The 24193-nt window shown below is 47.9% G+C and overlaps 1 protein-coding gene across 2 annotated transcripts; it reads left to right on the plus strand.

Annotated features, from left to right (window-relative positions):
- Window positions 1-537: 537 nt before the first annotated feature.
- On the plus strand, window positions 538-23676 carry LOC147620071 (potassium transporter 4-like). 2 transcript variants are annotated; one of them, XM_086772234.1, is made up of 9 exons: window positions 538-972; window positions 2984-3227; window positions 16394-16639; window positions 20279-20329; window positions 21108-21368; window positions 21459-21511; window positions 21605-21719; window positions 22170-22424; window positions 22518-23676. In XM_086772234.1, the coding sequence occupies exons 1-9, from the start codon at window positions 937-939 to the stop codon at window positions 23600-23602; spliced, it is 2346 nt and encodes a 781-aa protein (XP_086628360.1). In that variant the 5' UTR covers window positions 538-936; the 3' UTR covers window positions 23603-23676. The 2 variants fall into 2 exon arrangements, with proteins under 2 accessions (XP_086628360.1, XP_086628362.1); XM_086772236.1 differs by lacking the exon at window positions 16394-16639 and having other exon boundaries at window positions 548-972.
- The last annotated feature ends 517 nt before the right edge of the window (window positions 23677-24193 follow it).

A 24193-nucleotide genomic window follows, 5' to 3' on the forward strand; every position in this document is an offset into this window, starting at 1 on the left:
GCTTGACTCTTGGCTCTTTGACAGCTTCATTGTTCTTCTTGTTAATGGTTGGTTCTTGATTTTATTATGTGCCTTTGATGCATTTAGTGTGGATTCCATGATGTATGCTATGGTCATCTCATGCACTTTTTCTTTAGACATGCTTAGGTATTTAAAAATTATGAAATTATTTATTAAAAAATATACTTTCAAGTTTTAAATTTAAAGGTATTTTCAAAATATGCAAGTGCAAACTACACTAGTTTTTTTCCAACACTACCCACCTATCTGCTTCGATGTAGACTTCTAGTTGAATGATAAGGGCTCATTATTCCCACTAGCACGATCGTTGGCTGATGCTAGGAGGCGTAGGACATTATGCAACTTCAAGTCTATTGTTTTTTTGGCAGCATGGAGATTTCTGGATCCAAGCTTGTTAAAGATTTTTCTTACTTTGCGCCATTTATTTTTTATAATGCGAGATTTTTATTTGTACCAAAGAGTGTCCTTACGGATAAGAGCTGAAAGTAAGACTCGATCAGGAGACCCGCACTGCTGGTGCCATTTATTTATTATTATCAATACGAAGCAGCAGATTGCTACTATTAGCCACGTTGCTTTTTAAGTCCCTTCGTTCGTGCTGAACAAAAGCTGCAGGCTGCAGCTGTTTGGCTTGCGTCTCGTATTGTCGGAAGCTCTCCATCACCACACTGTGCACACTGTGGCAAGGTCGCACGACGATCGCCTTTTGCCATTGCCAATCTCAATCTTTGCTACAGCGCGAGAAAGCTTTTCAACAGGAGGAGGACGTGATATGGTACTCTCTCCCCTCGCTGCATATAGAGCAGCGCAGTGGAGGAAGTCTTGCGACTGGTTTAGAATTTATCTGGCTTTTCCATTTCTCTGCACCAGGCTATGGTTTGAAGTCTCTGCGCCGCCAACCAAAGCGTTCTCGCCATGGACCCGGAGCTTGCAGCTGCCTCAGATTTCAACGTACACTCTTGCGGTTTTTTTTCCATGTTTCTTCGTTTATGTCTTTCTGTGTCTCTCTTAAAGCTTGATCACTACGTTTCTGCACTTGTTTTGTGTACGACCATGGTTAAGTTTAGGGCTTATGGATGGTGATCACACCTCCAATCTTGGATAGATTTCTGCGATCGCTAAGTCATCTTGCACAGAGAGCCTGCATGGCATGGTCTGCATGTTTTTGTGAAGTATGGAATTTTGCTTTCTTTTCTTATTTCCAATGCATGTAGGGATTTTCTTTCTGTTATTTTCACAGAGCACATCTCAAACCTCACCTTTTAATTTACCTGTCCATAGGCCCTCAGGCCTTGAGGGTGCGCAGCCCCCTTTGAGGGTGAGCTGCTCCCAATCAGGCTATACAGGTGCCTTGGATAGATCCCAAGCTCGTTAGTTGTCCTTTGTGACACATGCTCTTAACATCCATGACCTGTGTTTCTGCACCCCTGTGCACTAACCATCACACCAATGGCGACTTGCTGCTTTTGCTCGTTTCAAAAAGATTAAAGAAGCATGATTTTGCCATGATTTTTCGGCTACTCCAAAAAGTGCCTGCTGGACCCATCTAAACGACAACCTCCCCCCACTGGTAAGGGGAAGAAGAGAGAGAGAGAGAGAGAGAGAGAGAGAGAGAGAGAGAGAGTGTGTTGGGTGTGCTTTCTACTGCCAAGACAGCTTGGAGCAGCTTCGGACTCAGTTTGGACAAGTTAGGGGCAGGCCAAGTGGATGACTAGCAGTTTGAATTTTGGAGGCTTTCTTGCTTTTCCCCAGTTTTAAAATCTCCGGCCAGCTGAACAACTAGAGATAAAGCATTGACCTACCCTCACATCAGCCTGTGCGTGCTTGGTATAGCCAGTTGTATTTTGATTCAGAGCTGTTTGCATTAGTGTAGAGGCATAGGGTAGACTCATGGAGGGGCAGATGAGATGAGGAAACTAGAGCCAGACACTGTTCGTGTCTTTTTCGCCTGATGGCAAGGAGGAGCTGCAAGGACATATGACCAGAGCATGTCTCAAGAGGTCTCCACCACAGGGACTGGCTAGCTACCTCTAGTGCCCATGGACAAACCGAGGCCATGTCCACCAGAGATAAAGGGGATGTTGAGGGGAATTAGCGACATGCTTCTTGGACACATGGCAATCCCCACACAACCACTCAAGAGGAGGTCTTTGGAACTCCACTATTACATTATAAGAGAGCAAGCAGTTTTGTATCACTCCAGTGAGATAATTTTGTTTTGTTTATTTTCTGTTCAATGATGAGATATGCCATGGACATTATTGTATCACTTTGGTCTCATAGGCCCATTGGGTCTTTAGTAGACGCTTAATGTATGTATCTATCTATCTTTCTTTCTCTCTACCCAATTGACTAGCATTCTAATGTGCCATCGGCATTTTTTGTATCATAGATGTTTATCATCCTAGGGTTTTCATTAATCTTTTGTTTGTGCCTAAGTGCACCCCGAAGTGCATTGTAATGACTGTGAGGTACCGGTTTTTGGTCTCATATGCCTTCAAGGCATTCCGTGGACGTTAATATGACTTTCTTTCTTTCTTTCTCTCATGCAAAGGCGCACGTGCACAGAAAAAAGGTCAAGCTTTGTTTCTTTGTTTTTCATTGATTTCTTTTGGGACCCCTTGCATCTTGAAAGTGCCCTCGGTTTGTGACTAATTTAAATTTTTCAAGTTCCTTTTCAAGATAGGTGTGGCTTTATTAGCTGTATGGGAACAACACTTTCCTGTTTGTTACTCTTAACAGAGGTCATGTCCGGGCACTCTTTGAGATAAAGACCAGTGGCCTGCCTTATTGTGAGGCATTCAAGCAGTTTACTCAACTGTATATTGTGGCAAAAGCTTTGTGAATTCTTGTGCATGTATCTAGTGAGAGTAGTAGCACACAATCTTTTGGATTGCAGAAAACAGCCTTGCATGCCAACAAGTTGCTTTGATCTGAATACTTGCATGATTGTGGTATGCAGATCTTACAAAAAAAAAGTCTCAGGGCTCTCTTGCTCTTGGCCTATCAAAGTTTTGGTGTGGTCTATGGAGACCTCAGCACATCTCCACTCTATGTGTTCAAGAGCACATTTGTCAGGAAGCTGCATTATCATGAAAGTGAAGAAGTTGTCTTTGGAGCCTTATCTTTCATCTTTTGGACCTTGACGTTAGTTCCGGTTGTGAAATATGTTTTCATCATCTTGAGTGCAGAAGACAATGGTGAAGGTAGCTTTACAACCCAGTCATTGTATTTTGTTATCCGATAGAATGAAGTGGTGTTTATGGACTTGTCATATCAAAATGGCTGATATATATATATGTATATATGTATGGATGGATGGATGGAAAGAGAGAGAGATGTGTTGTTTTAACATCTACAAAAAACACGAAGGGTCTATGAGACCAAAAAGCTGTTACATGTGATCCATGAGTAAACATGATGCCAAGACAACATGAAAGAGAGAGAGAGAGAGAAAGCAATAAAGAAAGATATATTAACATCTTTAAAAGACCCATAGGGTCTATCAGACCAAAAAGGTATTACAATGTATCCACCCCCAGCCCCGTCTCAAGCTCCGCTCCCCCGGCGAGGGCAGAGGACCCAGGAGTTTAGCACCACCCCTCTTCCCCTCATGGAGTGGCAGCCCGACACAAGAGGATGCTGGCCGGTGGCAGCCGTTGCGTCAGCCCCGCAGATGCCACCGCCAGCCCCAGCACGAGCACTGCCATCGTGCAAGTGGGGCCCCTGAGGTAACAATTCCTATTGGTAACTGCTAGGAGCATGTAGCTCCGGATCAGGAGTTGGGCGGCGCCCAAGAGGTCCCAGTTTCAGGTTCTCGGTCTTTGATTTCCGGAGGTTCCGGTGCAAGTGGTCCCTCCTCTACCCTTCCCCTCCTCCTCCACTGGTTCTCCTACCTTTCCGCAGTCCTTGTGTTGTGATTCCTCTTCCCTCACCTTCTTCCCTGACTCCCCTCCTGTTTCTTTGTCCCCTACCCCTCCTCTAGTACCTCACCCTCCATCACTGGAGCGGCCTCCCCCCAGACAGACAGCGGCATGGTGATTTTTTGTTCCCGGTCAGCGTTGCCCCAGGCAGCGAGTGGGGCTGTGAGACGGCATCCTCCTCCATTCACTCTCAGGCAGCCCTCTCTCAGCATTTGGGAGACGGGGAAGGATATCTCATTGATATTGTTAACACTTTTGGCCCTTGGCCTGCATAGAGCTAGGGGGCTCGTGCCTCCAGAGGCAGGATGGAGCTCTAGACTCTTCAAGCCTGGAGGTGGTCCTATTCGTGTTGCTACATGTGGCAGCGAGATAATACCTAAGACGCCGGCATATGGCTATCTTCATTGCAAGCGAAATAATACCTATGCCCACAGCAGGGCTAGAGCATAGTGGCCTTCATTGGGGATAGAATCAGTGATCACCTAGTTCACATTCAACCATGCACAGATTGCGACTACTCTCCATCCAAGCTGACCTCCAAAATCCTCCATGGAGAGGGTGCATTGAGGAGGTCTCACTACTCCCATGCATTATGCGGTTTATCTCTTGGAACATTTCTTGCTTCCAGGGGAGATTTAGAGAGCCTGTGTCGGGGGCTTAGTTGATATTTTGCTCCTCCAGGAGCACCATTTGTCGCTAGAACATATCCAAAGATGCGAGAAAATCTTGCTGTGCCGCAGTCACCAGCTTTTGGTCCAAAGGGGAACCAAGGGGGTGTTTGCATCTCAGTCAGTGAGCAGTTGCTCCCTTCAGTTCTGGACTCAGGCACCATGGTTCAAGGGAGAGCTCAGTGGGTGATCATTAGGATCGTGGAGGATTGGGTGGGCCTTCTCAATATTTATGCCCCCAATAGGGCGTCAGGGTATACGGATTTCTGGATACAGGTGAGCTCCCTCAGGCAGATTTTTGGTGCATGGGCGAGGACTTCAACTTCTGGAGGACCCTGCAGATAGACAGGGAGGGTTGGACACTATCTCTGAGGCTGACTGGGAGGAGTTGATTCTCACTATGTGAGGACAGAGGATCCCTAGCACCTACCACAGCTTGGGTGCCCCATGGGAGCCTCCGTTTTTCTAGGTCAAACAGGAGGATGCATGGACCAAACTTCTCGCGCATTGACAGTTGACTGGGCATGCAAGCAAGGTAGGTATGTAGGCATCATTGTAGGCACCACGTTATCTGACCATGCCCCTTGTGCTCCTTCACCTTGCTTTTATACAAGGAGGCAGCTTGTGGGCAGGCCCTCCAACTCTCACTCCAGGATTGACACAGTTCACACCCCCAATAGTTCGGCAAAGCCCTGGTCTCCATGCACTAGCTTGAGACGGGAGATCCTCATAGCTGCATGGCATATTTGGCAGGCCAGTTGTAGTGAGACCATGGAGGGTACTCTCACCCCTCCAACTAAGTCCATTCGCTTCTTGAATCGACATCGTTCATACCCTCCGTAGTCACTGGTTGGGGAAAGCTTCAGGGTGGGTCAGATCGCTGCGTAGACAGCGAGAGGCCTTCTTGCGCACATGGCACACGGGCCCCTTTCTCATTGATTAGGCCGACGAGATTACTTGGTATTAGAGGCCGTTGGTTTAAGCATTACTTGTTTCATATGGAGCATTTGAAAAGTGCGGTTTAGATGCGATTGGTCCTTTACCCGCAACTCTAAGGGGTAAGACCTGCATCTTAAGTGGAGTGGACTACTTAACCAGATGGGCTGAGGCTAGAAGTACTACTGCTAAAGAAGTGGCCAGATTTGTTTTTGAGGACATCTGTGGAAGGTTTGGTATGCCATTAGAGTTGTTGACAGATCAAGGACTTGGGTTCAGAGGCCAGATTGTACAAGAGCTTATGCAGAAGTTGCACACAGATTTTCAACCCCTTACTATCCACAGTGTAATGGACTGGTTGAGAGATTCAATGGGGAGTTGTGTACCATGTTAACTAAGCGTTTGGAAGTGCATCCCAAGCAATGGGACTTAATGTTTCTTCAGCTCTGTGGGCTTATTGGATAACTGTGTCATGTGCAAGACATGCACAGGCATACGTCAAAGCTAGTCCTGAAGAGGCAACAAGATAAAGACAGGAGCAGAATCAGATGTTTGGAGCAGGGTGTTGCTGTTTTAGCAGGGATTTGACTAATTGTGGACTTGGAGGGACTGTTGGCCAGCATTCACAGAGTTTTCTCCAGTTGGCTGCAGCAAAGGTCCATAATTTGTCCAGTTTGTTGGCCGACCAGTAGTTGGCCAGTTGGTTGGGTCATATCCAGCCTATAAATAGCATTCTCCCTCATCTTTTTCAGTATTCAGCCCCTTGCTTGTCTGGATCATAGGATTAGTCATAGACTAGGATTTGATTAGGTATTCTACCTTTTCCAGAAGGCAGCCTATGGCTGCAAGGACACTTGTACCTTTTTGTACTATATGATATACTGAATACTCAGCTATCTCTCTCTTCTCTCTCTTCTATTTGTGTTTTTTGCATCAACATGTTCCAGGATGTGTTTAGGGCTGAAAGAAGACTCCAAGAGCTTCCGTATGTAACATTGGTATCAGAGCATCAGGCTCAGCAAGGCTAAACACTGATTCAGTCCCAGATGAAGGTGCACAGGTCCAAGGCACATGAAAGTGCATAGGTACGAGGCCCAAGGCAAGGAACACAAGACAGGGAAGAATTCCCAGGAGGGTGGTTGGTGGTGTTCCACAAAGTCCAAGGGGATGGCAATCCTATGAGTTGGGTGCCACTCGTGACTCGGGGCACACCAGGAAAGGCTCTTAGGCAACGGTTCCGGGGAAGGATTATCCTCCAAGGGGTGGAGTGAGAGTGCTAGACTCATTTCTCAAGAAAGAAGACCAAAGACAGTGTTCAGAGACAGGGCATGAATGGAATGGGGACTGGATGGAACAGATGCATAGATCTTCATCAAAGTTAGAGTGGATTTGGAGACTGGGTTGGGTGTTCAGTGGAAAGGTTGCCAGAGTAGGAAGGATTTATTTATTTATTTATTTTTTTTCCGAGAAAAGATCCTTTCATTAGTTATATAAAAACGCCCGTAGGGCTACAAAAGATCTCTCCTGCTCCTAAGAGAGAGAAGAGCAGTGAATACATCATGGCAGCCTGGGAGACTCTCCCTAGGTGCTGCAAAATACAAGCATCAGTATAAAGAACTGAGCGGCTAAATCATACAATAGGGGGGGGGAAGAGCCAAACAGGTGGCCTGTAGTGCCAACGGGGGGATCCCGTGTGTAAGGTGTAGAACGGGCCACAGCGCCACGTGGTGTGAAAGGCTTGGCGCCGTAAGATCGCCTCATTCGAGTCTCCCCGGATGCGGTCGTACTGTCCTCGCAGGGTGTGGATCAACTCCTGCCAAATCCCCCGTACAGTCTCTGCTGGTGGCTCCAATCTCCCCTCAAAGGCCGTAAAGCACCGGGCCCTCCAGGTGAACCAGATGGTGAGGCTGCTGAGGAGCTCCCATCGTAAATCCCTCTCCTGTGTCCAGCTGGCGGACGAGAAATCCGGTGCCGGAACCAGGCGAGGCTAGCCCCTAATAAATCTGATGGCCTGACTGCCCTGCTCCATCTCATAGCCCATAGCAGGCCCTGACGAAGTCGACCAAGCAGCGGCACCCCACGTAAACACACCCTCTGGAGAGAGGGGGCCCAGAATACGCAGTATCCGCAGCCAAATCTGCTGTGCCTGAGGGCAGTCCCAAAGGCAATGTCTCTGTGTCTCCATAGGGTGGCCGCATCGGACGCAGGCCGCCGGAAGACCGCTGTAAACAAGCCAAGTGCCAACTGCTGAGCCCCTGTGGGCGACCAGCCACTGAAAAGCCGAGATCCTGCGGGCCTGCCGACTAGCCCAGAGCCGAGCCCAGAAATCCTCCAGGAACTCCTGTGAGAGTCCCTGCAATCGCCAATGCCCCGCTGCCGCTGGAGAAACCGTCCTCCTCGCCGTCAAAATATGCCGTCCCAGCCGAACAGTATACTGGAAAAAGGTGATCTCTGTGGCCTCAAGGGATGCATAAGGATCATGCCACTCGTACTCCCCGGGGTCCCATTGTAGTCGGGCCAAGGGGCGCGCTGCATATGCCCATATGCGCCAATCTGGGAGCACATCAGCAGGGTCGGGGTCAATATGCCACTTCCGAGAAGCGGCAGCCACTACCCGAATCCTCTGAAAGGTGCACTCTGCAACTAAAGGCGACTCCACCTCCACTCTCTGGAGTCTGCCCTCATCCTGAATCTCATAGTAGAGGCATCTGCCATCCTCAGTGCTAGCTCTGACAGCAATCAGGATCTCCAACTGTGTAAAGGCTCCCATCCACCGTGGGGCCACTGGCTCGAGAGGTGTGAACCACTCCTCTGTAAGTGCCTCCTGAATATCATCCCTCATAATCAACCCCCCTCTGAAGTGACTCAGCCTCTCCACCTGGATCTCCTCTGGTAGACTGCAGAAAGCCTGCCAGTCTCCAAAACTACGAGCTGGGCCTGCCGCTAAAGGTCCCCAGGCTAGACGAGGCCGAGAACCCAGCATATGACCCTGCTCCGTACGAACCGCTGGGCTCCAGATGAGCGGCTGCCTGGCCCGCTCCTCAACACACGAAGGAGGCCGCTGAGAGCGCCCCGGTCTCAGCAGCTCCCAAGCTCTCAGGATACTCAAAGCAAATCTGTCCTCCCATCCTCTACCGAGGCCTGTCCTCCTCATCTCTATGAAGATCCAGCGAATCTCTGGTGCCCAAGTACCCCCTGCAGGGGGTGCCCGAGCCTGCAGTCGCTGCAAGAGGAGCTCTTTCCAAGGCTCAGCGCCTGGAAGCAACCCCCGAACAATGAGCTTCCCCAATAAGGCTCTACTCTGATCGACTGGATCTATAATGCCCAAACCGCCCTGAGCCAGCGGAAGTGTAATAACTGCCCATGCAACCTTTGCCCGAGCTGGCTGACCGTCCCGCCCAGACCACAGAAAGTTCCTGGTCAGCCTCTGTACCTGGCTGATGCAAGAGCTCGAGAAAATCCAGCAAGACGTAATGTACCACATGGTCGCTAACAGCACTTGATTTGCCACCACCACCCTCCCAGCCAAGGATAGTCGAGCTGTACTCCAATACAATAGCTTCTTCCGAACGCTCAGAAGAAGCGGGGCAATCTGCTGCTCAGGTGACAAATCGAGGCCAATCTGGCATCCCAAATACCGCACTGCTGTGCCTGGAGGAATCCATCTAAAACCGGGGTCCGGGCTCCATGCCGGAGTGGGAGCACTACTGATCCAAAAGGCCACTGTCTTGCGCCAATTGATCAATGCTCCCGAAGCTGCACTAAAAACCTGGAGCGACTGCTCAGCTCGAATAAGATTGGCCTCTTGGCCATGCAAAAATAAGCCCGTGTCGTCTGCAAACTCAGCATCAAGCAAATCCTCTCCACGGACTGGGAGCTGAAGTCCTCTCAAACCAACCTCCTCTGCCGTCAAATACATACTCATAGCCTCCGCAAAGAAGAGAAAAAGGAAAGGGGCGAGAGGACACCCCTGACGGACTGATCTGGTCAGCTCAAAACTCGGCCCCCGTCCTCCTGCAATCAGCACCTGGCTGCGAGCTGTGGAATACAAAGCTGCCACCCCTCTGATCCATCCTGGCTCAAAGCCCAGGCGAAGCATAGTGCCCTCTAAGAATCCCCAATCAACTCTATCGTATGCCTTCTCAAAATCGAGAAGCATCACGACCAAGTCCTCGCCAAGAAATCTAGCTCGGGCCGTCGCCTCCCAGAAAGTAAAGATGTTGTCAAGGATACTTCGCTCCTTGACAAATCCTGTCTGAGTAGCATGAATCAACTCCCCCAGGAAGGGCTGGATCCTCAAACTCAAGGCCTTTGCTAAGACCTTGTAGACAGTATTGAGGATCGTAATAGGCCTCCAATGCCGAATGTCATCTGATACTCCCTCCCCCTTGGGGATAAGATAGATCAAGCCCTCTGAAAAGCTCTGCGGCATCACCCCAGTGTCCAAAACATGCTGAAAGCCCCTGCGGAGGCCTGGCCCCAAAAGGTCCCAATAGCGCATAAAAAAGGCCGGCGTCAGTCCGTCCTCCCCTGGGCAACTATGTCGCGGCAGGACCCTCAAGGCCTCGGCAAGCTCAATCTCTGACAGAGGCGCACCTAGAACTGTACGCATATGGTCTGTGACCCTCCTCTGCACATGGGCCCACACAGTCTGTCTGCAAACATCTCGATCCTCAGTGGCAGGCTCCGCTGAAAGCAGGTCACTATAAAAAGCAGTGGCAATGGCTCTGATCTCCCCGAGCTCAGTAGCTACCGATCCATCCGGTCTACCAAGCTGGCGGACTCCTGCTCGCGCATGACGGGGTCCAGTGATCTCAAAAAACTCCCCAGTCACTCTATCTCCAAGCTGCGTCCACTGAGAGGCTTGACGACGATAATAAAACTCATGTCTCTGCTCCTCTACCTCTCTAACCTCCTGGCGTGCCTGGCTCAGCTGGGACGCCACCCACTCACATGCAGGCTGCTGCTCCTGAAGGCGCTGTAGCGAAGCAAGGCTGCGTCTCAGCCGTTGCTCCCGCTCGCGAATCTCTCCCAGTCGTGTCAAAGCTGCAGCGTACAGAAAAGAGCTAAGATCAATGAGTCCCTGGGCACACTGGCCCGCTGCATCCTGGTCAGAGCACTGACTATCATGCCAGATCCTCTCAATGTCCTCAGCGAGATTGGGATCTGCAAGTACCCTCTCTGGGATCCTCAACTGCAAGCTGGGCTCCCGTGTCCCCTCCTCCAATGTCAATATAACTGGCGCATGATCTGAAAATGAGGTGCCAGCGAGAATGCCGACGGAGCCCCCTCGCTCCCCTAACCAATCGCCCACATAAAAGCGATCAATCCGTGATAGATTAGTCCCTCCCTGCCGGCGATCCGACCGAGAGAAACTAAGACTGTCCTGAGACCGGGAGAAAACCCCATGCTGCCATGCATCAGTGATCCTCAGTGACATGCAAAACCGGTCCCAAGCTGCAAGCTCCATGCCGTGCACTGTAACATGACTGCCTCCCACCCTATCTGCCGGGTCCTCAAGCATGTTGAAGTCTCCCCCAACACACCAATGTGCGGCCTCTGGCAATGCATCTGTAACCTGAGTCCAGAACTCTGCTCTGGCACTAGCATGATTGGGCGCATAGATGTTGAGCACACCCAATAGCTCATCATGCATCCTCAGAATGACATACTGTGCTCTACCAGGCACATTGACCCCTTGATCCACAATGGCCTGCCGCCATACATCTGCAATAACCATGCATACTCCTCCCTGTCCACCCAAAGGACCAAACCCTGCAGACCAAAAAGTGTCCCATCTACCAGGCATCACCGAACCATATCTCCGGATCCTGCTCTCACCCAAGTGGTGCTCCTGCATCATCAAAATGTCAATGCTGCCACCAACCAGGCACCTCTGGAGCTCCTGCCTCAAGCAACCTCGATAGCGTATAAAGTGTGCTCCGCCAAGGCCCTGTACATTCCATGAGATGATCCTCATGGATGCCTTGCTGAGGTGGATGCTGTCTCAGCCGTACGGCGGGCCTTCGCAAGCGGCTTGGATGGAGAGTAGTCCCCATCCGAGCGGCTGCGAATCTGCCCACCCGGTGTACTGCAAGAATCCCGGATCAGGCGCCAGTGGCTGTGGCCCATGGCGACTGCCTCCTGCTCTGACAGAGAAACCTCGTGTATACTCACATATCCAGGGTCGCGTGCCAAGTCTGCCACTATGCGCACGACCAAATGCCGAATCCCTGAGATATCCACACTCCCGGGATCCAAGAAAAAATGAGCCAACTCCCAAAGTCGACCTATCACATCTGTCACCTCCAGATCGCTCATGTGGTGAGAAAACTCAACTGCCTGAGTCTTCAAAGTGCTGAGAGCGAGCTCAAGAGTCCACTCCCGATCACAAGGTCCACATAGAGGGAACGAGAAGGCCACCGCTGAGTCTAGTGCCTCCTCCCCTCGGGCCGGAGGTATCACTACATGAACTCGAATGGGTGCTGGCTCATGAGGGCCCTCTGCTCCAAAAAGCCGTGTGAAGGTATAGTCAAAGGCCTCCGAGCGCTGTCTAATGCCAAGGCGACTCAGCCGACTGCGGATAGATGAAATCCGTGAGGCCCTAATCGGCATAGGTCTCCTCTGTGATGCTCGAGCGAGGTCAGTGCTCAGCGCTCTCCGGACTGCAGGTGAGCGCCAGGGAACTGCCAGGGTCTCCCGGGAAGGTGAGGCGGGCGGAGGGGGAGGAGGGGGAGGCGAGGGAGGTGGAGAGGGAGCCGCTGCCGAAACCGGAGCGGGGGCAGGAGGAGGCGATGGTGGAAGCGAGGCGGTGGGAGGGGACGGGGGTGGGGGGGGTGAAGGAGGGGGAGCTGGCATCTCCTGGTCCTCGGTCGCTGCAGGGGTCTCCTCCTGAAGGGGAGCAAAGCTGTTCCTCACGGGAACCCAGTGAGGCTGAGACTGTGGCTGCTGCTGCAGCGGTCTCTGGGCGTGCTGCTGTGGCTGTCTCCCTCGGCGGCGCCCCTGTCCAGGCTGCCACTCCGAGGTCTCTGTGGCCTGAGCAGGCGTCCCTGAGGCAGCCTGCCGAGCCGAATCTGTGGGCGGGCCATCAGTAGCCTGCTGCTGTGGTGAGGGTCGAGGTCTCCTGCGAGGGCAAGCCTTGGCCAGATGACCGACCTGCCTGCAAATGAAGCACTGGTTCGGGAGCCCCGAGAACTCCACTCTCTGATCTATCCACCCCCCCCTATCCTAGGTAGCTGAATGACCTTAGGAAGGGAGGAGATGTCAGACACCAACACTCTGACCGAGGGTAGCCCAGCTGCTCTGGCCACCACTGAAGCAGCAGAGGGACCCGTCTCTAGTACCGATCCCACCAATGCTCCGAGCCTGGAGAGGAGCGGAAGATACTCCCGGCGGAGACCAGGGAAACAAACTGTAATATGGAAGAGGCGCTCTCCCTGCTCCGCCGCTGCTGGGTCAAATCCATGCTGCCAAGGTCTGAAGAAAGCCCGAGCACCCCTGATGTCCAGAGGACTCATGGCAAGGACCTTGGCAACGCTCTGGGCGGCCTCGAACTCGATCTGATAATGGCCCCGGCCCAGGAGCTGTACATCCAGGATCTTGCCCACATCTGCAAGAAGGCGGGCCTGAAGAAGATCCCTGATCTCCCCTCTGCTGGGGCGAGTGCCGACTATACGGCAGATGGTGGAATGAGCCTGGAGGCGTTCCACCTCTGCGGTGAGGCTCGCTTCCTCTTCCGGTGAAAGAGAAAGCCTGATGGGGATGACCTCGGGGGCGGGCGAGGGGGCTGCGGATGAGTCCCTCTGAGACGAGGCGGGAGGAGTCTCCATCAGAGTCTGAAGCTCAGGCGAAGGCGAGGCGAAAGCGGAAAACCTGCAAGAAACGGGCTGCACACAAAGAGGCGGAAGACCGGAGGAAAAGGGAAAAAACACAAAACCCCCTGGGGGTGGAAAACAGCGCGAAGGAGGGGGGGGGGAGTGGGCGAAAAGACGAAGGATAAAACCAGGGGGAGGGCGGGGCGCTGCTGAAGAAAGGCGAAGAGGCTAGGCGGGAGGGGGGCCAGCAGGCGGAGAGGCTAGGCGGGGGGGGGGGGGGGGGCGAGCAGGCGAGTGGGGGGGGGGGGGGGGGGGGGCGCAACGCGAAGAGAAAAAAAGGGGGGAGGGCAGCAACGCGCAAGGAAGGGGGGGGGCGGGGCGTTGCTGAAGATAGGCGAAGAGGCTAGGCGGGGGGGATGCGAGCAGGCGGAGAGGCTAGACAGGGGGGGGGGGGGGGGGGGGGGCGGGCAGGCGAGGAGGGGGGGGGGGCGCAGCAGCGATGAGGGGGGGGGGGCGCAATGGCGAGATGAGGGGGGGGGGGCGCAGAAGCGCAGGCAGGCAGGCGGGGGAAGGAGGGGGGCGCAAGGGAGGGCAGGCGAGCAGCGAGCAGCGTGCGCAGGGTGAAGGCGGGAGCTTCAGCGAGCCGGCGGTATCCACAATACTCCTATGTTCCGGCTTGCCAGAGTAGGAAGGATGACAGAGGGGATTCGGGAATAGAATGGGATGATGACAGTCATTCAAGAAACATATTGGAATCCCGTCATCAAGTTTAGCAGAGGGGGATGTCATGTGCAAGACATGCACAAGTATACCTCAAAGCTAGTCCTGAAGAGTCAACAAGATAAAGACAGAGCAGAAGCAGATGTTTGGAGCAAGCTGTTGCTGTTTTGGCAGGGATTTGACTAATTGTGAACTTGGAGGGGTTGTCGGCCAGCATTTACAAAGTTTTCTTCAGTTGGCTGCAACAAAGGTTCATTATTTGTCCAGTTTGTTGTTGGTCGGCCAGTTGGTTGGGTCATATCGAGCCTCTAAATAGCACTCTTGCTCATCGTTCTCCTTGCTTGGCTGGATCATAGGATTAGTCATAGACTGGGATTTGATTAGGTATTCTACCTTTTCTAGACGGCAACCTATGGGTGCAAGGACACTTGTACATTTTTGTACTGAATGATATACTGAATACTTAGCTATCTCTCTCTCTTTTCTATCTTTTGTTTGCGTTTTTTGCATCAGTGTTTTCCAAGATTGAAAGAAGACTCGCAGAGCTTCTGCATGTAACAAACTGTGAGGACAGCTGCAAGTTTTCACCTTATCACCTAGTTTTTGGGAAGAAAGCCTTGATGCCCATTGAAGTTGAGATTCCCAGTTTGCAATTTCTGTTAGAACATCAGGAAAGGGGCAGAGATGAGTATGAAGAGAGGTTGTTGGATCTTTAGGAGCTGAAGCTGGCCACAGAAGAGTTGCTAGAGAAGAGTTGGGATTTTTAATGAGACAGTTAAGGATAAAGGCATCAAAGAGGGAGATCCTGTGCTTAGGTACAGAAAATTGGATAACACTTTCCAGACTAAGTTCCAAATTAAGTGGGAAGGTCCCTTAAAGGTTGTGCACATCTATGAGAATGGCACTTACTAGCTTGCAGATTTGGATAATCAACTCCATTCAAAAAGAGTTAATGGCTACATATTAAAACCATATTGGTGCAGAATCATGACAGTCCAAAAATATTAAGAGAGTGGATGAAGACTTGCTTGTTGATGAAGCTGTTGCAAAAGAACATGAAGAAGCTTGTTGGGACCTGGATGCATTTTTTGCTGAGGATTGTTTCAATGGGTCCATAGCATTTGGTTGAGCATAAATGCTCTAACCATGGGGGGTTTGGCAAAAGATGATAGGATTTTTTGTGGCCAAAGGGATATGCTCAAAGGAGATGCTCACCCCAACCCCAAGAGAAGAAAATAACAAATTGGGTATGGTTAGGGACCTTCGAAAATATAGGATTCTTGCATGGATATCTACGTATTTGTAACTAGTTGTTATTAGCTACTGTTAGGATTGTTGCATGGTGAATAGCCGACAAGATTGGGTAGAGTAGGTGAGGGTATGCATGGAGATAGAGCGTAGTTGCGCAAGAGGGTAAGCAAGGGGTATGTGAGAGCATTGTGTGCTTTGGTGTTGAAGAAGAGAGTGGCAAGAGAGCTAGTTTTGTTGTGAAGTTTGGTTGTGAAACTTATTGGCTGTCAAGTGGTGTGAGAAACAGGCGATGGGGATTGTAGAGGAGACTTAGATCTGTCTAGAGTAGGGGTTGCAGAGGTGGTTGAAGGTTCTGTGTGGGAGGTTGTGTCCCATAATCCCTCAGAGTGTACCACTGTTGGAACTTGGACCAGATTAAGGATTGCCCAAAACCCTCCCAGTTATATTGGATAGTTGGAGCCTGCAAGTTGTTTCTGCAGATCTTATTGTTGTTGATCTTGTTGGAGTTGAGAATATATGATTGGTTTCTTTTGTGGTTATTGGTGTGAGCTCTCTTGGTTTGTTGTTGTTTTTTCTCCCATCTGCTCAAGTCTTAGGGTTTGTTGCGTGTTGCACAGTCTTCTTAAAAATACACAAAGAATCAAGTTATGTGGAATTAAAGAGTTCTTCTGTGGTTTTGATTCAATTCTGTGTTTCGTGGATGGAGTTCTTTTGAAGATAAGGCTGTAAGTGAAGAAATAACTCTGGTTGAGTTTGTGCTGGGTCAGTTAACTTGTGTAGGGGTCAACCATTGTCAGCTAGACATCAGAATAGTCAGCAAGTTGTGTAGGGATCTTGTTCTGACCTATTTGGATCGATAGGAAGTGACTCTAAGGCACAACTGATGGTTTTAGGTCTGTCTGAGGACAATTGTCAGAAGGCTTGTTGTCTTACAGGGTTTCTGTGGCAGCAGTGTGACATTAGTGGTCAGCTGATTGATTCTAAGGCTGGGTTCTGGTTTTGTGGTACCAACTTATAAACATGGCTACCTTCTATTGTTTAACTAGTGCCTTGAAAACAGGTGGGTCTTTTGCCCTGTATTCGCTATTGTGTAGGCACGCAAATCTCAGCTTATTGCCAGCTCATCAAGCAATTGATGAAGAGCTATCGACTTACAAGCTACGAGGAAAAGATCATCATCAACAATCTTCCATTGTCAAAGCTTTTTTTGAGAGACATAAACGAGCCCGCATTGGACTTCTTGTTCTTGTTCTTCTTGGAACATCTATGGTCATAGGGGATGGTGTCCTCACACCAGCCATTTCTGGTATGCCTTTTGTTGTTGTTGAATTATCTCAAAATTTTATGTTGGAAATGCTACTTATCACAAAATTCAAAAAAGCAGGAGTGGCGTTCTTACCTAGGCCCTTTTCTGAAATCAATTCAAATGTTTATTATTATTATTATCTCTACATTTAAGCATTAATGTTGCTTCTTTGTGTGGGCAATCTGTTAAATATGGTTAACCGCTGACCAACCCACCACCACTCAATGCATGCTCGAGTGTGAGTGCACATAACAGATGAAGTGCAGTCAAAAGCTTGCAGGCAGGCTGCGCACAGGTGCTGTCCAGCACCTGGTGCATCTTCATAAAAAGTTTGCACACGAGCATTGAAAATGCAGCTGACTACACATTTGAACCATCAGCAGCGCACATCAAATTAGCTGCACACGACTCTTCTGGGCACCTGATTTTGCAAAAGTACATATGAATGCTCAACTATCCAACTGTACATACACACGCTCAGCAAACATCACTTGTGCATTTCCACATTCATGCCATTGCAGTACTTCTTGGCACAGGAACAAAAAATATCAGCATCTCAACAAGTCACCAAAGAACAAACACAAATTATAGTCTAATTTCAACCAGAACGGTAGCAACAAGTATTGTAACTGGGGGATATCCTGAAGCAAACATCTCTGAGCTATTCCCCTATGGACAAGTATAATAGGATCAGCTCCCCTGCCCTCAAAAAGAAGCTGTGGACCAGACTGAGTGAACCATGCAATCGCACCCCCAGTAATATAGAGAGGACCACTCCTCAATCTGCCCGAGAGCTGGACTATAGATACCCAGATCCTCTATGCTCCTCTACACTCCCATAAGCAATGATACACTGTCTCGGATGAATAGTACAAGAGGGGTCCACGCCAAAAATAGATCTCCACTGGTCGGTGGGCAACCCGCTGTGTAAAAACAACCAGAAGTAGGGTATCTGTCTCCTCTTGTACGAGTGCCATAATCTCCTCTGAATGGGGGGTGTAATGTCATGTGCCCATGTGTTCAGCTTTAATAAAATGAGCCTGCTTACTGAACTTGTCAACTATCGTCCAAATCGCATCATTCCCATATGTTGTCTAAGGCAAATACATGATGAAGTCCATAGTGATACCCTCCCATGGCTCACTGGGAAAAAACAAAGACCGAAATCCCCATGTCGATCAAACTTCACCTTCTGACACGTAAGACACTGCCGAGCAAAAGCTTCTATATCCGGTCTCATGGAGGGCCAAAAGAAATCTCTCTCAATCAATCATCAAAAAAATACCTCGATGACCCGCATACGGAGGAGCATGGCACTCATCCATAACTTTGTCCCTAAGAGCTTTCACCACACAGACGATTTTGATGCATGAGATAGGATGCCACAAGTTTCCTTGCCTGTAAATCCATCTACAAAGGCGCAAAATCCTCATCATCATGATACATCTCCGGGATTGAAGAAAGATCCTGATGAGAATTAACTGTAATGGCAACCACATAAGGTTTGCGAGACAAAGCATCGGCCATGGCATTCTTCTTCCCAGGGTATGCATAATCTGGAAATAAAACATGGAAAGAAAATTGGCCATCCTCATGTCTGCATAAGGAAATACTTGAAGCTCTACTGATATGTCTTCATTGTAAATTCAGCTCCAAGCAAAAAATCTTGAGAGCATGAATTACGTTAAGAAGTTCTTGATAAAATGACGTTGAGTCTCGAGTAGGTGACTCTCATAGGCGAGAGCATGTCCCTCCTGACTAAGGATAGCCCCTATGCAATCCCCACTCGCGTCACACTCAAGTCTGAAAGGCTTATGCAAATTAGGAACAATAAGCAATGGTCCCGAAATGATTGCATCTTTAAACTTTTGAAAAGCTTCCTTCTCAAGTGTAGTCCATTTAAAAATAGCCCTCTTCTTTGTCAAGTCATGCAAAGTAGAGGCAATATAAGAAAAATGTGTGATAAACCTTTGGTAGCGCGAGTGCAAGTCAAGAAAGCTTCATACCTTAGGTACTGATTTTAACTCTGGCCAATCTTGAATGGCTTGGATCTTTGTACGATCCATCCGAACTCCATCCTTTGACACATTATGGCCTAGATAATGAATCTCTAAAAGAAAGCACTCACTCTTCCTGGCATTGATGTAGAGCTTATGCTTGTGGGGCTCTTCAAACACAATGCTAGATGAGCTCTATGCTCTTCCTCATTCTTGGAAAACACAATGGCTAGATGAGCTCTGTACAAAGATGTCATCAAAAAAGGTACCAATAAACTTCCGATGCGCCCAAAACATACGATCCATCATGTGGTTGAAAGCAGCTGGTGCATTAGTGAGACCAAAAGGCATCACTAGATACTCATACAACCCAAAAGTAGTTCGAAAGGTTGTCTTATGAATATCCTCAGGAGCAACCCTGACTTCATGATATCCGCTCTTCAAGTCAATCCTACTAAAGCATGTAGAACCATCCAACTTATCCGATATGTCATCAAGCCATAGTATGGGAAACGGGTTTTTAATGGTGATCGTATTAAGGCCCCAATACTCCACAAACATATGGAATGAGCCATCCTTCTTCACAACCAAAAGGACCGACAAGCAATAAGGTGAAGAACTTGGCCTCACACAAGTCCTTTCTCGAGAAACTCATTCACTTGAGTCATGATTTCCTTCTACTCACCGTTGGCGCTTACCTTATAAGTAGGCCGGTTAGGAGGAGAATTGCCAAGGCTCTAAATCAATATGATGATCCTCTGGCTACTCAGGAAGTAACTCCCCACTCAGGAAGTAACTCCCATGGCAATGAATCTGAAAAACAAGCTTTAAACTGATTTAGAAAATTCAGCCTTTCACTAGTAAGAGAATCCATATTCACATTATTATGCTCAACGTCATCACAAAAAAAAGATTTGAGGTTAGGAGCCACTCTGCATAAGCATAATCCATTGTGCAACCCTTCTTCAGCCCAGCCTTCAGAGATGCATGATTCAGCCCCTGTTTGCGTTCCAGAATTAGCCTGAAAAACAGTAGTAGAGTGAAGATCTCCTTGAACCTTCAATCAAGCAAAGGTAGAAACAAAGAGAGGCAATTGTTGGGAGGGATGTTGCATCTTGGCCGTTGGGACCCAATGCTGGCATTGAGTGTACAGTGCAAGTGTTTTCTTTCAGTTTCTTGCTGTTTATAATTTCCTAAAAGATCAATTGCTTCCCTAGGAGACTTGACTTTTTCTCATGCTTGCAGAATCTAATTTGGTTTAGCTTTCACCAATGAAAGAGCAACTTATTTCTCACTGTGATCTAGATTTGTCTGAAAATCTTTCATGTTTATCTTTTTAATTTAATGCATTTGTACAAACATTAAATAATGCAAGTTTATAAAATGTGTGTATGAATGAATGTATGTGTGCATTTTGTGCGCATGCATGCTTACACATCTGTGTATATGTGCTTGCATGTGTGCATGCTCGCTTGCTTGTTCGATGGTCGAGTATGGAAGCACACGCATATGTGTGTTGCATGTTGACATACATAAAATGTTTCACCAGTGTCTTGAAATAGATTTTATCTGAAACCTTGTCTTGGTACTTCTAATGTTCTTTCACGGCTCAACAATGCTGATGGTTAGATGCCTTGTGCAGTTCTTTCCTCAGTTCAAGGACTTCAGGTTGCTTTTTCTGAGCTGCCTTCTTGTAAGTGTGGTTTCAATCTTCATTTTTGTTAATGTTCTTTGATTTGTAAGTCTTGTGGTTTGCTTGTAGCATTTGGTAAATCCAGAAGGATTCATGATTTCATGAAAAATTAGGGCTTCCCTTGCCTTCCAGCACCTTGCCTTCTGTTTTCTCCTTTCAGTCCTGCATATCATCTTTATTTCACAAACTGCTGTATTTTCCCTGCTGTTGCACAACATGCTGCAGATTGCTTCCCTGTCCTCCGTATCCCTGCCTTGTTTCCCCATTGCTGCTCAGAATACATCCCTTTAACTGCTTGTGTTTTCTCACCTTGCTTTCCAGCATCTAAGTCATTTCAGTACTCACTCCCTTACATCCTAGATGATGGTTGTAGTGTTTACTGCTCAGGATCAGAGTTCTCAGTAAAGTCACTGTCAAGGTTTACATACTGATGACTTGAAGGGATGATGTATTCACTTGACAAATAAGAGGGTGCTTGCATGCATTACCATAAAAGAGAGCAGCCCTAAATGCTACCCAGCCTGCATTCATTTTTGAAGGCAGTTAGCCTTATAACAACCTGCATTCATTTTTGAAGGCAGTTAGCCTTATAACAACCTGCAACATATAACTTTTGTAAGTTTTGATAGGATTTTAAACATGCGGTCAATAGTTATCATTCATTTGTATGATGATTGAAGTCGTGGCCGCTTAGTAAGATAGCAGAGATATTGCAATTTGTATGCAGGAGAAAAAGGTGAGCCATTAGATTTCTGAATCAGTTACTTTTTGTGGGCAGACGTGATTGTGATCCTTGCTTGCTTTATCTTGGTCAGCCTTTTCAGTTTGCAACACTTCGGGACACATCGAGTTGCGTTTCTTTTTGCTCCAGTAATACTTGTATGGCTTCTCGGCATTGCTGCCATTGGCATTTTCAACATATTTCTTTGGAATCCACGTGTATTCCGAGCCCTTTCACCTTATTACTTGTACAAGTTCTTTCAAGTTACTGGCAAAGATGGTTGGGTTTCTCTGGGGGGCATTTTTCTTTGCATCACAGGTATGCCTTCATTTTATTCCATCTTAGAAGTTGTCCCTGTTGACTGGTACTGTTTCGTTATTCTCAATAAATGTCATGTCTTGGTTGCAGGAACTGAAGCCATGTTTGCAGACTTGGGGCATTTTACTCAGTCATCGATTCGGGTATGCCCTTTCTGTATAGAGTTTATGTAGGAATTGAAGATTTGAAGTTTGAGAAACACATCATGAACTAGCAGCAGGTTTTTGAAATTGCAGGTCGCATTTATGTTGGTGGTCTATCCTTGCTTAGTCCTGTCATATATAGGCCATGCTGCTTATTTATCAAAACATTTGTTGGATGTTGAAGGAAGCTTCTACAAGTCTGTGCCAAGTTAGTACTTCAATCATAATGGCTACTCTCTTTAGCAAAAATTGACATTCAAATCGTGTTAATCCAGAGAACAAATAAGTTGATATTGATATAATAACAAAATGCACATTTATATGTATGTGTATGTATGCATGCATGCTTATATGTGTGTATGTATCAAGGATAGGGGTTGTAAACATGGTTCCAGATGCACATAGTACCACTAGATACTTTGGATGTGCGCACACATGAAGGGTTCCTGCTGTATATATCCATATATCCTCTTGTCTTAAGCCTCAGCAATCAGTTTTCTGTGATCAATACACTGTGGGACAGTAGCATGTTGACGCTGGATTATTGATCATAGATGGATATAATGTGTGTGTGCACGCATGCACACGCTGCACATCTTTTGTTATCATATTTGATGGTGAGATGGACGGGACAAGCCTAACTGAATTTTTTTAGCAGATCATGTCTACTGGCCTGTATTTGTGGTGGGGACCTTGGCCTCAATTGTCGGAAGTCAGGCTGTGATAAGTGCGACATTCTCAATAATCAACCAATGCCATGCACTCAACTGCTTTCCCAGAATAAAAGTTGTGCACACCTCTAAAAAGATTTTGGGCCGCATATACATCCCTGAGATAAACTGGATCCTTATGATCCTTTGCCTTGCAGTGACCCTTGGATTCAGGGACACCACAGCAATTGGAAATGCATACGGTAGGCTTCTGGTTTTTTAATGTACAAGCATGGTCATTAGTTTTTCTGAAATGGTTGACATTACTCTGAAGTGGAGCTATGATGTGTTTACAGGATTTGCTGCTATCACAGTTATGTTAGTGACGACGTGCTTGATGTCTCTTGTTATAGTGGTGGTATGGCAGAGAAGTATACTTTTAGCAGCATGTTTCTTCACATCTTTTGGCATGTTGGAAGGGATGTATTTCTCTGCAGCCATCATGAAAGTACCGGAAGGTGGCTGGGTTCCACTGGTCCTGGCATCTTTGTTCATGTTAGTCATGTATGTCTGGCACTATGGCACAGCAAAGAAGTATGAATTTGACCTGCAGAATAAGGTCTCCATGAAGTGGATACTGGACTTAGGTCCAAGTCTTGGCATTGTTCGTGTCCCTGGGATTGGCTTAATCTATACGGAGCTGGTGACTGGTGTCCCAGCCATCTTCTCTCATTTTGTAACCAATCTGCCAGCGTTTCACCAGATTTTGGTGTTTGTTTGTGTCAAATCAGTACATGTGCCTTATGTCCCATTGGAGGAGCGGTATCTAGTTGGAAGGATTGGACCAAAGGAGTATCGCATGTATAGGTGTATTGTGCGGTATGGTTACAAGGATGCTCGTAGAGAAGAAGACGACTTTGAGAACCAGCTGATTATGAATATAGGTGAGTTCATTCAAAGAGAAACAGAACAGAGCTCAACCCACTCAAGCGCAGAAGGTTCCTTGGATGGTCGGTTGGCGGTTGTGGGCACTCCTGGGCCAACTAGTTTTCAGCTTGTTCTCTCCAGGATAGACAATGATGATCCACAATATCTAAGTATCTCTAGTAGCAAATCAGCCACATTGCAAAGCTTCCAATCTATATCTGAAATTGAATCTCCCCAGCTAAGAAGACGAGTCAGGTTTGAGCTGCCCAAGAATACCGACATCAATCCTGCAGTTCGGGATGAGATGATTGAGCTGATAGAAGCTAAAGAAGCAGGTGTTGCATATATTTTAGGGCATTCCTATGTGAAGGCCAAAAGAATTTCACCATTTTTGAAGAAACTAGCGATTGATGTTGGCTACTCCTTTCTGAGAAAGAATTGCAGGGGACCAGCTGCTGCTTTGAGCATTCCCCATATTTCCCTCATTGAGGTGGGAATGATTTATTATGTGTAATGTTGGAGTATGCAGTTGAAACAACAAGCCTGCCTTCGGCAGACAAGGTTATAAAATCTAAATGAGTCTTCAAAGATCTGTTCTTTTGTATCTGAAATATCTTACGTGTGAGAAGCTTAACACGGTAAGTGCAAAACACTACCAAGTTTTTTTTCTATATTCTTCCATACCGGGATTTTGGCCATGCTTGGATTTTTTCTCAGAAAAGAGACTTCTGTTAAAAGTAATGTAAAGTCATACAAAGGGAGATCTCAAACCAAAAGGTAGGGAGATCTCAACTAATCAGGGAAAGCCCTGTAGGAGCAGAGGAGAAAATACCATGGTTCTACTCTCTCATAAAACTGCTGCGTTTTGTTTGCGCAGCTCTAGAAGATCCCTGTATACGGGCCCAGGTGGCCAAAAGAGTATGAACAATGTCAGTCCATATACTGCAGATACACTGGGTGTCATCAACATGAATACCCCCCAATGCCTCTGAGCATCTGGTCTTCCAAATATGCCACGCCGTGATACTAGCAATAATCCCCCAGGTGGTGTCGATACTCAACGGAGGTGGTGTGTATCATAACTGAGGGATATCTTGAAGCAAAC

Source organism: Cibotium barometz, chromosome 32, assembly GCF_041138505.1.
Source record: "Cibotium barometz isolate CiBa-2024 chromosome 32, ASM4113850v1, whole genome shotgun sequence".
NCBI lineage: Eukaryota > Viridiplantae > Streptophyta > Polypodiopsida > Cyatheales > Cibotiaceae > Cibotium > Cibotium barometz.

Bases quoted from the DNA above. Each gene is read 5' to 3' on its own strand.
- LOC147620071 (XM_086772234.1), top strand. From the start codon at position 937: ATGGACCCGGAGCTTGCAGCTGCCTCAGATTTCAAC. The intron at 973-2,983 runs GTACACTCTTGC...TGTGGTATGCAG, and splicing joins CAGCTGCCTCAGATTTCAAC to ATCTTACAAAAAAAAAGTCT. The intron at 21,720-22,169 runs GTTAGTACTTCA...TTTTTTTAGCAG, and splicing joins CTTCTACAAGTCTGTGCCAA to ATCATGTCTACTGGCCTGTA.